Below are 12516 nucleotides of genomic sequence, written 5' to 3' on the forward strand. Positions count from 1 at the left end.
TCCCCCTTTGAGAACACAGTGACCACCAGGGGGCAGCTCCTGCATTGAGCGTCTGCCCCCTGGTGGTCAGTGCGCATCATAGTGAACCGTTGTTCTGCCATTCAGTCGATTTGCATATTTGTCTTTTATTATATAGGCTGCTGAAGGGTATTCTTTAAGAATGGGAAGAAGAAGAAAAGAAAAAGATAAAAAATGTGAACAAAATGGCAACAAATACATACCTATCAACAACTGAATCTAAAAATCAAAAGAAATAAGAAACCTAATGAACAGAATAAACTGGTGAATAAAATAGGATCAGAGGCATGGAAATGGAACAGATTGACAATTCTAGAGGGAAGGGATGAGGAGTTGGGAAAGAGATTAAAGAAAGTTCTTGTATGCATATATACATTACCTATGGACACAGACTATAGCGTGGTGAAGGCCTGGGGTGGGGCGGGAACTAGGTGGAGAGGGCAATGGGGGGAAAAAAGAGGGACATCTGTAATAATCTCAACAATAAAGTTAAAAAAAAAAGGACTTGTATGCATATATGCATAAACCCATGGACACAGACAACAGAATGGTGAAGACCTGGGGGGTAGGTGGGCTAGAAGGGGTAAAACAAAGGGATATATGTAATACTTTTAACAATAAGGGTTTTTGTGTTTTTTTTTAAGTAAAATAATGCAATAAAGACATCTGGTGGAACAACCGGTCGCTATGATGTGCACTGACCACCAGGGGGTGTGCGCAGAAAATGGCAGGTGTCGGCAGCAGGTGGCAGAGCGCGGAACATGGTGGGCGTTGGCTGCAGTGGGATGTTGGAGCAGGTGAGCGGGGGCGCCAAACCAAGGCTTCTCCACCTCCACCTGCTCCCAAGGGGTGATTGGGGCTGGCAGCTGCCTCTCGCACCCGCTGCTTGCACCCACTGCTGGCCCTGATTGCTCGGCACCGTCAGCGGATGTGAGTGGTGGCTGCCGGCCCTGATTGCCCCTGAGGGCTTCTCCACCTCCCCCTGCTCCTGAGGGGCAAATCGGGCAGCAGCTGCCACTCGCACTCACCGACGGTGCTGGCCCCACTCGCACCCACTACTGGTGCCAGCCCCAATCTCTCTGCGCCATCAGTGGGTGTGAGCAAGGCCAGTGCCATCAGCGTGTGGGAGCAGCAGCGGCGGGAGTAAGGCTGCCAGTAGACAGGGGATTGGGAACCGTGGCAAGAGGGGCCGGGCAGGGGTTTGGAGGATGGGCTGAGACCCGCCTCTGTGCCCACTGCAGCCTCGCGGCCCACAATTCCTTTCAAGATGCATGAGTTTGTGCACTGGGCCCCTAGTTAAAAAATAATACTAACAAACAAACAAAAACTACCCACTAGGTTTTGTTTGGCTGAGACAAGCCCATGAGTAATCAGTATAGGGCAGTGATGGCGAACCTATGACACGCGAACTCATTTTTTTGTTGATTTTTCTTTGTTAAATGGCATTTAAATATATAAAATAAATATCAAAAATATAAATCTTTGTTTTACTATGGTTGCAAATATCAAAAAATTTCTATATGTGACACGGCACCAGGGTTAAGTTAGGGTTTTTCAAAATGCTGACACGCCAAGCTCAAAAGGTTCGCCATCACTGGTATAGGGCAACACTGTGAGGACTGTTTCTAACTCAGGCCACTGTCTGCAGGGACCACTAAAGTTATTAACCCTTTGCAGTCGTATTAAATTTGGACATGGATGTCGTACTGGTCGGAATTAATTTCCATTGAAAGAGCAGTGATACATAACATGCAAGATTATGAAGGATAAACAAGATTTATTCATTCTTTTTTGGAACTACGTCACTACTAGTAGATTCACTACAAACGTTATCACTTTCTACGTCAGAGTCAGTATTCAAGGTGCCAAAATAAAACTCTTCATCGTTACTTTCAGATTCGCAGTACACTTCTTTCGGTAACTTTCTTTTTGCCATTTTGGAGTATTATTTTGAAATATCTTAACAAGCGAGAATGCCTAATTACAGTTAAACGTAATTTGTAAAGCTTTATCTGAAATTCTGCGAAGTATCTCCGAAGCTTGTCGATTTCTTCACTCTCAAAAGGCGACTGACTCGCCACGGTGTTTTGCATGGCGAGTGTGGAACGACCGCGTTTGTTTATATTGAGTTTCGATATCTCCGATTTGTCGGGGCAATGTTTTGGTTCGTGACAAGGTCGCTTAGACACTTAAGAGCTTTCAGAGAAATTATGAACTGATACATGAATGAATAGAGTTAAGATTCGTACGGTTCCTTGCTGTGGTGGTTGAGAGCAGACAAACGACCGCAAAGGGTTAAGAGACATACAGAGGACAGCAGCTTGCACACAGGCAGGAAAGGTGGGGAGAGCAAGGCATCCTGAGCTCCCTGTACGTAGGTTGTCACAGGTACAAGAAACGGGACAAGCCAGCCACCCAAGGCCCCTCCACTCCTGCAGCCACAGATGCAGTCCTGACCCAGTGATCTCCTGCTGCAGGTGTCCTTTGCTAGGAAAGCAACACTAAAATGCATTTCACCTCTCACTAATGCAAGATGAAAAATAAATTCCAAGTTTCCTTAATGACAATAAAAACTTTAAGACATATTTGTTACAGGCAACTTGCTAAATACTTTTATTTCACAGACAAACTAGCAGTTAGACCAGAAGATAAGTTTTAGACACACAGCTGTGTTAATTGAGCATTCCAGCGCTAAATCCACACCCAGTTTAAACAGATAGCACCCGTTTCCCTGACAACTGAGTGCCTTTCACTTTAAGATGAACAGACACAGACAGGAGCTGTGCTCAGGCTGCAGGCTGAGCTAATGGGGAAGTAGCACTCACCACCTGTTGCTTCCCTGAGATTCCCCCCTTACTTTGTCTTAACATGATTTTTCAAACAGAGTTTAAATCACCTTCATGTAGGCTTTTCCAAGGTTTACGCGCATTTCCTATGAAACAATTATTCACAATGTTTAGAAGTTCTGAGCAGCTGAAAACTCACTACAAACTATATGCTGAGTCGGCTTCCTAAGGAGAAGCGCGTCAGCAGCTACCACCAGTTTGCCATCTGAATGTGACTTCCGACTCATGAGCTGGCCCTAGTCGGTTTGGCTCAGAGGGTCAAGCGTCGGCCTACAGACCAAACGATCGTGGGTTTGATTCCGGTCAAGGGCACATACTTTGGTTGCAGGGTCCTCCCTGGCCCGGTCCCTGGTTGGGTCTCGTGCAGGAGGCAACCAATCGATGTGTTTCTCTCACATCGATGTTTCTGTCTGTCTTTCCCTCTCTCTTTCACTCTCTGAAAATCAATGGAAAAATATCCTCGGGTGAGGATTAACAACAAAAAAACAAACAAAACCCTTATGAATTCTATTTGACCTATCAAGACAATGCAAATTTTAACATAAATCAAGAGCCAATTAACTCTACTGATTATACTGAGAATATCACTGATAATAAAAGAAAAAATAAAATCACAGGCAAAAAAGCAACTTTCTCTCTATAGGTACCTCCTCAGTATTTCTTCTAAAACACTATAAAAATGTGTTTACAGAAACATAAACAGGAAACATAACTCTATGTTTGCCTTCACTGAAGTAACCTGCACAATCATTCCGTACCCAATGACTGAAGCTATGGACCGGCACACCGAGAGCGCAGAGCCCGTTACCACCGTTCTTCCTGGCGCTGAGACAGCAGCGGAGTCGCGCGCACCTCCAGGACACACACTGTCTACATCAGAGTGACTGACTGCTCACAGGTAAGTTGGCTCATTCTATTCATTTTTGGTAGAAAAATCAAGCACATATTGTAATAAAATGATTTGTGATGCTTTAAGATGTGATGTATTTACAAGAAAACTATAGGCAAATTATATCAACCGCTCTGATCCCTAAAACACTACCTTTAAAAGTCTAAGTTTTTTGACAATAGAACAAAAGAGCCAACCCCCAAAAAACATGCCCATCTACCCACCTTAAGTGTAAAGCGTAACTCCTTAAAATCTTCCCTCTAAAAGGGAGTCCCTACCGTAAAATGAAAATTTCACTGGAATAAGAGAGGAGAGATCTCAGTCTATAAACTCGGGAAGGCTTCTGAAAGATGGTGACCTGAGCATGAACCTACAGACAACTGGGCCAAGAAAGGTGAGATGAGGAGGAGGAAGGTGCATCTTGGACAGAGACTAGTGTGGGAACAAGGAGAGAGGCCGGAGCCAGCACCTGGGATCAGGAGAATGCAGTAAGGACACATGGCCAAGACAAAGCATTTTATGACTAGAAATGAAGTTAGAGAGTTCCCAAATGCCCGTCAGGAAGGCTCTCCACACGTCAGTGAGCTAAGGAGTGGGAATGCTCCCCTGGATGCAAAGGGGCTTGACGGGTTGGTGTCTAAGCAAGAGTGAAATAATTAGGGTTATATTTTGACAAGACAGTCAGGCAAAACGTGACAGAAAGTGCAGTACTCATGTGTCATGGTGTCCGAGCGCATGCCAGGAGTCGCTGAGGGAGGGTGCCTCAGCCTCGAGGCCAGGCCAGCACTCCAGCAGGATGTTCTGTAATGATGACAATGGCCTAAGCCACCGCCACACTGACTACTGGGTATGTGGAACATGGCAAGTGTGACTAAAGAACTGGGTTTGTGCTCCGATTTTAATTAAAGTGCAGTGGCCATGTTCCCAGGGGCTCCCTATACCAGCCCCAGCATGACTCAGGCTGGGGAGAGACTGGTTAGTCCTGGCATGTGCAGGGGTCTGAGGACAGGCCCTGTGACCCAGGCTGGGGAGAGACTGGTTAGTCCTGGCGTGTGCAGGGTCTGAGGACAGGCCCTAGTAGTGGCTTAGAGGAGTCTGAGCCCAAAGGGGGAGGAAGCCACATGTGAGAGAGAGATCACCCAGAGAAGGAAACACTGACACAGAGACAGAGAGGCCTGCAGAGGAGCCGTGGAGGAGCAGCCAAGGGGTCGAGGAGAACCTCATGAGAATGGGGTCTGTGGGGGTGACAGGTGCGAGGAGTCAGGAGAGGGAGGGCAAGAGGGCCAACATCATGGAGTGTGGGGGACCATGGAGTAATGGCTGGGTGCTGGGACTGTTGGCAGCCTGTGGGGCATCTCCACAAGCTAGGTGTTCAGGTGAAAAAAGAAAGACAGAGCAGTGTGAACAGGGACAGAGACACAGTCTCCCTTTCCCCTTTCTGACACAGAAAGCAGGCTATTGTTCCCAAGGTCCGGATCTCCCTTTCTTTTACTTAAACACATACCTTGGAAATTGTTCCATATATATATATGTATATAAACATATTTTTAAATTTCTTAATCCTAACCTGAGGATACTTTTTCCACTGATTATTAGAGCATGCAAGGGAGGGGGAGAGACACAGAGAGAGAAACTGATCTGAGAGACACATGGATTGGTTGCCTCCCGCATGTGCCCTGACCAGGGTCCGGGATTAAGCCTACAACCGAGGTATGTGCCCTTGACCGGAATCGAACCTGCAACCCTTTAGTCCAAGGGCCAACACTCTAACCACTGGGTCAAACCAGCAAAGGCCACTGATGTGTTGTGTTGTTGTTTTTTAAAGAGAGAGTGGAAGAGAGGAGGGTTGGAAAGAGAGAAAGAGAAAGAGAGAGAGAGAGAGAGAGAGAAACATCGACGTGAGAGACAAATTGATTGGTTGCCTCCTGCACACACCCAACCAGGGCGGGGGCTTGAGCACACAACCCTTCAATGCATACTCTAACCACTGAGTACACTGGCCTGGGCTGTTTCACATTTCCTCATACAGCTTAACAATCAGTGTTAAACAGAGATTAAAACTGTAAATCCCAACCCTGGAAATAGAGGGGTGGAAGTGAGCCTGAAAGGACTCGAGAGAGAGAGTTATGTGCCTGGGAATCTACTAACCCTGCTTTAAACACTTTTTTTTTTAAAGTATTGTTATTGAGTTTTTAGAGAGGAAGGGAGAGGGATAGAGAGATAGAAACATCAATGATGAGAGAGAATCATTGATCGGCTGCCTCCTGCACGCCCCACTGGGGATCGAGCCCACAACCCGGGCATATGCCCTGACCGGGAATTGAACTGTGACCTCCTGGTTCATAGGTCGATGCTCAACCACGGAGCCACGCTGGCCAGGCTAAACACCTTTTAAAAGAGTTGACCCTGGCCATTGTGGCTCAGTTGGTTGGAGTGTCATCCCATACACTAAAAGGTCTCAGGTTCATTCTCGGTCAGGGCACATACCTAGGTTGCGGGTTTGGTCCCTGGTTGGGGTTCGTACAAGAAGAAACTGGTCGATGTTTCTCTCTCTCCCTCACCCTCTCTCTAAATCAATAAACATATCCTTGGGCGAGGATTTTTTTTTTAAGTTGAAAGCGGCTCTTTTCCTCCCTGGCTGCTTGAAGATCAACCTTCATCATGAATGCCACGGTAACCATCTGGACCAGAAAGTTCATGACCAACAGACTACTTCAGTGGAAGCAAATGGTCATTGATGTCCTTCACCCTGGAAAGGCAACAGAACTCAAGACAGAAATTCAGGAAAAACTAGCCAAAATGTATGAGACCGCACCTGATGTCATCTTTGTGTTTGGATTCAGAACCCACTTTGGTGGTGGCAAGACCGCTGGCTTTGGCATGATTTATGACTCCTTGGATTACGCAGAGAAAAATGAACCCACAGACTTGCAAGACATGGCCTATATGAGAAGAAGAAGACCTCAAGAAAACAGAGAAAGGAACGCAAGAACAGAATGAAGAAAGTCAGGGGGACTGCAAAGGCCAATGTTGGTGCTGGCAAAAAGTGAGCTGGAGCTTGAACTACAGAAGGAGTAAAGATTCTTCGGTGACTTTATCTGTGATGGTTGTGCAGATTTTTCATGAGGATTAATAAACTATAAACTTTTATTTGTCAAAAAATAAATAAATAAAAGTTGAAAGCAGTTAAAATCTACAGCCATTAAGGTAAGCCTATTTGCTCTTTCATGAGCTATGAAAAACAGTCTAAATACTTAAAGCCTAATATATTTAAGCCATCCATAGGTTCCTGGAGCAGTTTCTTGGAGGAAACAGGTGCTGTACTTGTAAGCCAGGACCACACATAAGCCCACTGGCAGGAGGCTCACTCTGGACCCAGAGCCGGTCACCCCTGCCTGCACCGGTGGACTTTGTGCTACAAAAAAAGCAAGTGATGCTCAGCGCCTGCCCTCAGATCTCACATCTGGCTCTGACGCAATTAGCCCTGGGAGCTCATCACCTAATGGAGGACCACAGCCTCCTGGCATCAGACTCCCTCTGCAGTAATAAACGCCAGCCAGCTAAGACAGCACCTAGTTAGCTGGCCACATTAGTGTTTACATGGCAACTTCTGCAGCCGATGTCCCTGCACACACTCCACTCCAAAGATGCTTTCCTCACCGCAGCAGCAGCTGTTTTCACAGTGTAGGTGAGCACTTTATAAACATGACATACATCACCTGACACCAGCCCAGGACCCATGCAGGTCACCTGGAACCTGTCCCTCACTTCCTGGATCTGCACTTATTTTTGCACTGTATTGCATTAAATAATTTTCTGTTAAGTCCCTAAGAAACTGCTAAACTGTCCCTTAAAATGGAGGGGGGGTGGGGTGGGAAATAGTTCAAGACTACTGTCACAGTTATCTTAGCACAAGTTAGCCATTTTAATTTGTATGCTTTGTTCCTCTCAAAAGTTTTATTTCAGCCCTGGCTGGCTTGGCTCAGTGGATAGAGCGTCAGCCTGCGGACTGAAGGGTCCCAGGTTCGATTCCAGCCAAGGGCACATGCCTGGGTTGTGGGCTCAATCTCCAGTGGGGTGCATGCAGGAGGCAGCCGATCAATGATTCTCTCTCATCATTGATGTTTCTCTCTCTCTCCTTCTCCCTTCCTCTCTCTGAAACCAATAAAGAAATATATATATTTTTTAAAGTTTTATTTCAAAGTTTTGAAAACCAAAAATCTCAAAGTGCCAGAATAAATTGTCAAGGCAACCTGATAAAAAGAGTAGATGAAAAAGCTGAAAAAGCTGTCATATATTGGGTCTATAACTGCAGGCATGAGCCCAACTTTTAAAATGAGTGACCAGGCCCCACCAGTGTTGCTCAGTGGTTGAGCGTCATCCCATGCACAAGAGGTCACTGGTTCTATTCCTAGTCAGGGCACATGCCTGGGTTGTGGGCTCCATCCCCAGTAGGGGTGTGAAGGAGGCAGCCAATTGAAGTGATGTCTCTCTCATCAATGGTTCTCTCTCCCTTTTCCTTCCTTTCTCTCTAAAATCAATTAAAAAAAAGATCAAGCCAAAACCGGTTTGGCTTGGTGGATAGAGCGTCGGCCTGCGGACTCAAGGGTCGCAGGTTCGATTCCGGTCAAGGGCATGTACCTTGGTTGTGGGCACATCCCCAGTGGGAGGTGTGCAGGAGGCAGCTGGTCGATGTTTCTCTCTCGTCGATGTTTCTAACTCTCTATCCCTCTCCCTTCCTCTCTGTAAAAAATCAACAAAAATATATTTAAAAAAAAAAAGATTAAAAAAACAACACAGCAACATATTAAAATGGGTGGCTAGGACCGTACTCCCCTTTCATATGATAGAAAAATGATTTCATCTGTGAACATGTTCCAGGACACCTCAGAGCCTCAGAGGACAAGAAAAGGACTCAAACAGTCCTAACTGGTTTAGAAAAGAAAACTGGCTTTCATGTTCCATGCAATGCTCGGACAGTAGACTATCCTGAACCACATTCTACAGGAAAACAGCGATGGACTAAGGCCAAGCAGAGACAGGACGGGAACTGCAGAGCTCATCGGGGCCTGCACCAAGCGCACGTGCCTGACTCGGGGCACCATCATCCGCTGCTGCACCATGAGCGTGTGGCAGATGCAGGCCATCAGCGTGAAGGCCTCCTCGCTGGCCGAGTCCCTCCACACCAGGTTGAGCAGCGTGTTGGTCTGCTGCTTCGTATCCAGCTTTTTCAGACACTCCTCTGTTATGTATGGTAATGACAGTCTCCCGTCCGCCTGAAACACACCCGGAAGTTACTCCACGTTAGTGATGCACCATGAGAACTCACCTCTACACGACAGACACACAGGAAATCTCGCTTTCGTTCAAGTCAAAGTACAAGGCAGGCATTATCCAAAATTACCCAATCACAATGAACACACCAAGATCTCTATCATGCATCCATTAAAGGAATCTGAACACCCATAGTCACATCTGTATTAGGGACCAATTTTGACCAGCATAACAACAGCACCGGAACTGTGACTATCCAGTGTTGCCTCCTGACGTGACAGTATCTTCAGTTTTACATTTCAAGAGAAATTCATTCGCCTGGCTGGTGTGGAGCAGTAGTTGAGCATCAACCTATGAACCAGGAGGTTGCAGTTCAATTCCTGGTCAGGGCACATACCCAGATTTTGGGCTTGATCCCCAGTAAGGGGTGTGCAGGAGGCAGCAAATCGATTATTCTCTCTCATCATTGATGTTTCTCTCTTCCTCTCTCTGAAAATCAGTTTTAAAAAAATTAGAAAAAGAATTCATTTCATATGTTTAGATTGCATTGTACTAAGCACATACCTGTGAAAATATATTGACAGAATTTCTATTTTAAATTATTTGAGAGATCAGCTTAAGCAAAACAGAATATTAAAGAATTTATTTAAAAGAATGAAATAAAATACATAAATCTATTCTTTTATATCTTGATTTCTCTAAAAGATCTGATTCACTGAATAAAACCTGAGCTAATGCTCTGCATAGTTACCAAATTGGGGTATTAACCAAAGATGTACACATACCATATATATATGTATGTGTGTGTGTATGTGTATATATATACCTATATAAATATAAGCATATACGGGGTGACCCCAAAAAGAGACACATACTTTAACAGCTGATAGCTCAATTGATGTTTCTTTATTTTCATATTTAACCTACTGGAACGAATAATTATTCAAACTGTACGTACATTTTTTGGGACACCCTGTATATATAAAAGATTAGGCATTGTTGACTGTACTGTTTGAAAGCTTGGATGGATATACTAGTAATTCATAATAATTTACCTAATAAAACACTATTTTAGAGATAAAAGTCATACATTCTACCTGGCTCTTTAAATAAGATGTACCTAATAAAAATGCTAGAACAAGAGTGCTGTATCAGTGCTACTGTTCTGTGTGGGCATTTTGAAAGCACATTCCCACAGATGTAACACCGCACACTGTGCTTGGCGAGTGTTAGACGTGTAAGCTCGAGCTGCAAGCCTGCTGCTCTGTCTGTGCACAGTGAGGAGGGCTCTCCACCAATAAGCCACAGCCTCTCCTCTTCCTCACGGGGATACAAAGTACATCGCATGTAAATAAAATGATGGTTTCCGGGATTCTCCAGAAGGTCATTAAGTATTAAAAAACCGTCTTCTAAAAACAAGTTTACCTACAGCATCTACAGGATCCCAATTCATTTTGGACCACACAACAAAATTCATTTTGGGGTGCAGAGTTTTGAGTCTGGACAGATGCCCCTCGTACTGCGCCCTCCCCGGCGGGAAGCCCACAGTGACTGAGACGGTTCTCATCTATGCCCTGACCCACCCTCCCCGTACCCTTCCTGAGATTAGGCTTCATATTAACCTAACAGAAAAAGATGCAAAGCCTACTAGAGCCATACCTCAAGCATTTCAAGTGTGTATGTAATTAGGAGAAAAAAAGGTCGGTGGCAAACATATCATAGTAAGACACAAATTATGTGTATGTAATGTACAGCTTTTTATACCTTGAAAATACATAGTAAACAGTCCTGGGTAAGAAATGGGAAGTAAGTGTGACAATGAAGTTAAAGTTCATTTTAGGGTAAATTATCACATTTATTATCTATATAGTTGGCAGAAATGGCCAAGACATTGATTGGTGTTCACCAGATAGGGTAAGAAGAAACATAACCTTTCCCCTCAGAGGGGCTGGGGATTAGGGGACAGAGAGCGATGCTAATGTCTGGGTTTCTTTCTGGAAGGAGGAAATATTCTAGAAGCAGTCATGGTGAGGGCCGCCCAGCACTGCTACTACACGGAAGGAAACATGCACTGAACTGTACATCACTTCATAGGGCGAATATTATGGAAAAGTGCATCTCAAAAAAGCTGTTATTAAAAATTCATATAAAAACAGACAAGTGCCTGGCACACAGCACGTGCACCTCCTGAGCACACCCTCTCGCCCAACCATTTCACCTCTGGCAATAACTAAATTCACATGCAGTCCAACCCTACTGGGCACAGACTCCGAGCACAGAGCCCTGCCCGCCATGAGGCCTGTTCGTGGACTTCTAACCCAGGACTGCCACGTCTGGGAAAGGAGTGCGATGCCGTGGAGGTGAGGGACTTGACCTGGACAGTCTGAGTGCTTCACGCACACACACCCTCATGGACCGAGTGAAAGACAACTTTGTAGCCCACGGCCCCGCAATGCTCACCGGCGTGCTCCTTTGCTGGTCGCCCTCCGCACCCTCCTCTTCTGAGTCGCTGCCAGAGTCCTGGCAGCTGGCCCCGGCAGGTGCGACGGGTAACTGCGCAAGGAAGGCCTGGAGCACTCGCAGGTACACCAGCAGGCCGTCCTCGGAGAGGGTCCCTTTGAGACAGTCGGACAACAGTGAATTAACGCGGAGCCAAAAGAAACTGGAAACCAGGTATCCCTTTTCTTACGCTCCGGGAGGCATGGCTAACCAGAACTTACCGAAATACTAACATTCATGGGCAGATGTTTGTATAGAGGAAGGTGCTATAATCTAGAACATTACAAGTTTAGCACACAGGGAGCTACCCCGCAAGCACACACTTCCCGAGACTTGACACCAACGATCCTGGTAACCCGTGTGCCTTACAAGTGTGGACCCTGCCGTCCGGGCCGTGCCGGCACTTCCCCCGACACTGTGCAGGGCAGCACTGGGCACGTGCACCTTCCAGGGAGTTCCCACCGCAGCGGCCACAGCGCCCTGCACCGCCCTCCTGGCCCACCCGCCAGCACTGCCCACGCGAGTGCGCGGGTAAACGGAGCTGCACTTCATACCCAAGTAATTTTCACCAACGGTGAGGACAAAGTAGAAGAGCCAGGGTGCGTGCCCGCGGGCCCTGGCGCCACTCTCCACCGACAGCAGCGCGTCCAGGAAGGGCTCGAAGGGGAAGGCGGCCTGGGTGTCCGCCAGCGCGGGAATGACGAAGTGAAAGACCTGGTCTGTGAAAGGGGCCGCCAAAAACTCCTCCGTGAAGGCCGCGAACACCTGCTGCCTACAAAGGAAAAATGCGCGCTTTTTAATAAAATTGCAGCACGCTGCTCATAAAATCCAGGGTTACAACTAACCGAGGGTTAATTCCAAACTAGCCTGCTATGTTACTCTAAGCTAAGCACTCTAGGTCAAACGGACCGCCTGTGTGAACTCCACGCGGTGTCTTCCCTGTTCAGGAAATGCTGTCACCACTTTGTACCTCTGGCAGCTTCCAGAAAG

At 46.4% G+C, this 12516-nt stretch overlaps 1 protein-coding gene across 4 annotated transcripts in view; it reads right to left on the bottom strand.

The window, feature by feature from the left end:
- UBE3C (ubiquitin protein ligase E3C) overlaps positions 1–12516 on the bottom strand; it is a 121073-nt gene that overhangs the window by 65530 nt on the left and 43027 nt on the right. For all 4 annotated transcript variants that reach the window (XM_070423566.1, XM_070423565.1, XM_070423567.1 and 1 more), the window contains exons 8-10: positions 12081–12298; positions 11488–11642; positions 8842–9029 (exon numbers count right to left, since the gene is read on the bottom strand). In XM_070423566.1, coding sequence (XP_070279667.1) covers positions 8842–9029; positions 11488–11642; positions 12081–12298 — 561 coding nt within the window. The remainder of the gene's footprint in view (positions 1–8841; positions 9030–11487; positions 11643–12080; positions 12299–12516) is intronic.

Source organism: Myotis yumanensis, unplaced genomic scaffold, assembly GCF_028538775.1.
Source record: "Myotis yumanensis isolate MYYU_CA2020_CCGP unplaced genomic scaffold, mMyoYum1.0.hap1 SCAF_9, whole genome shotgun sequence".
Taxonomy (NCBI): Eukaryota; Metazoa; Chordata; class Mammalia; order Chiroptera; family Vespertilionidae; genus Myotis; species Myotis yumanensis.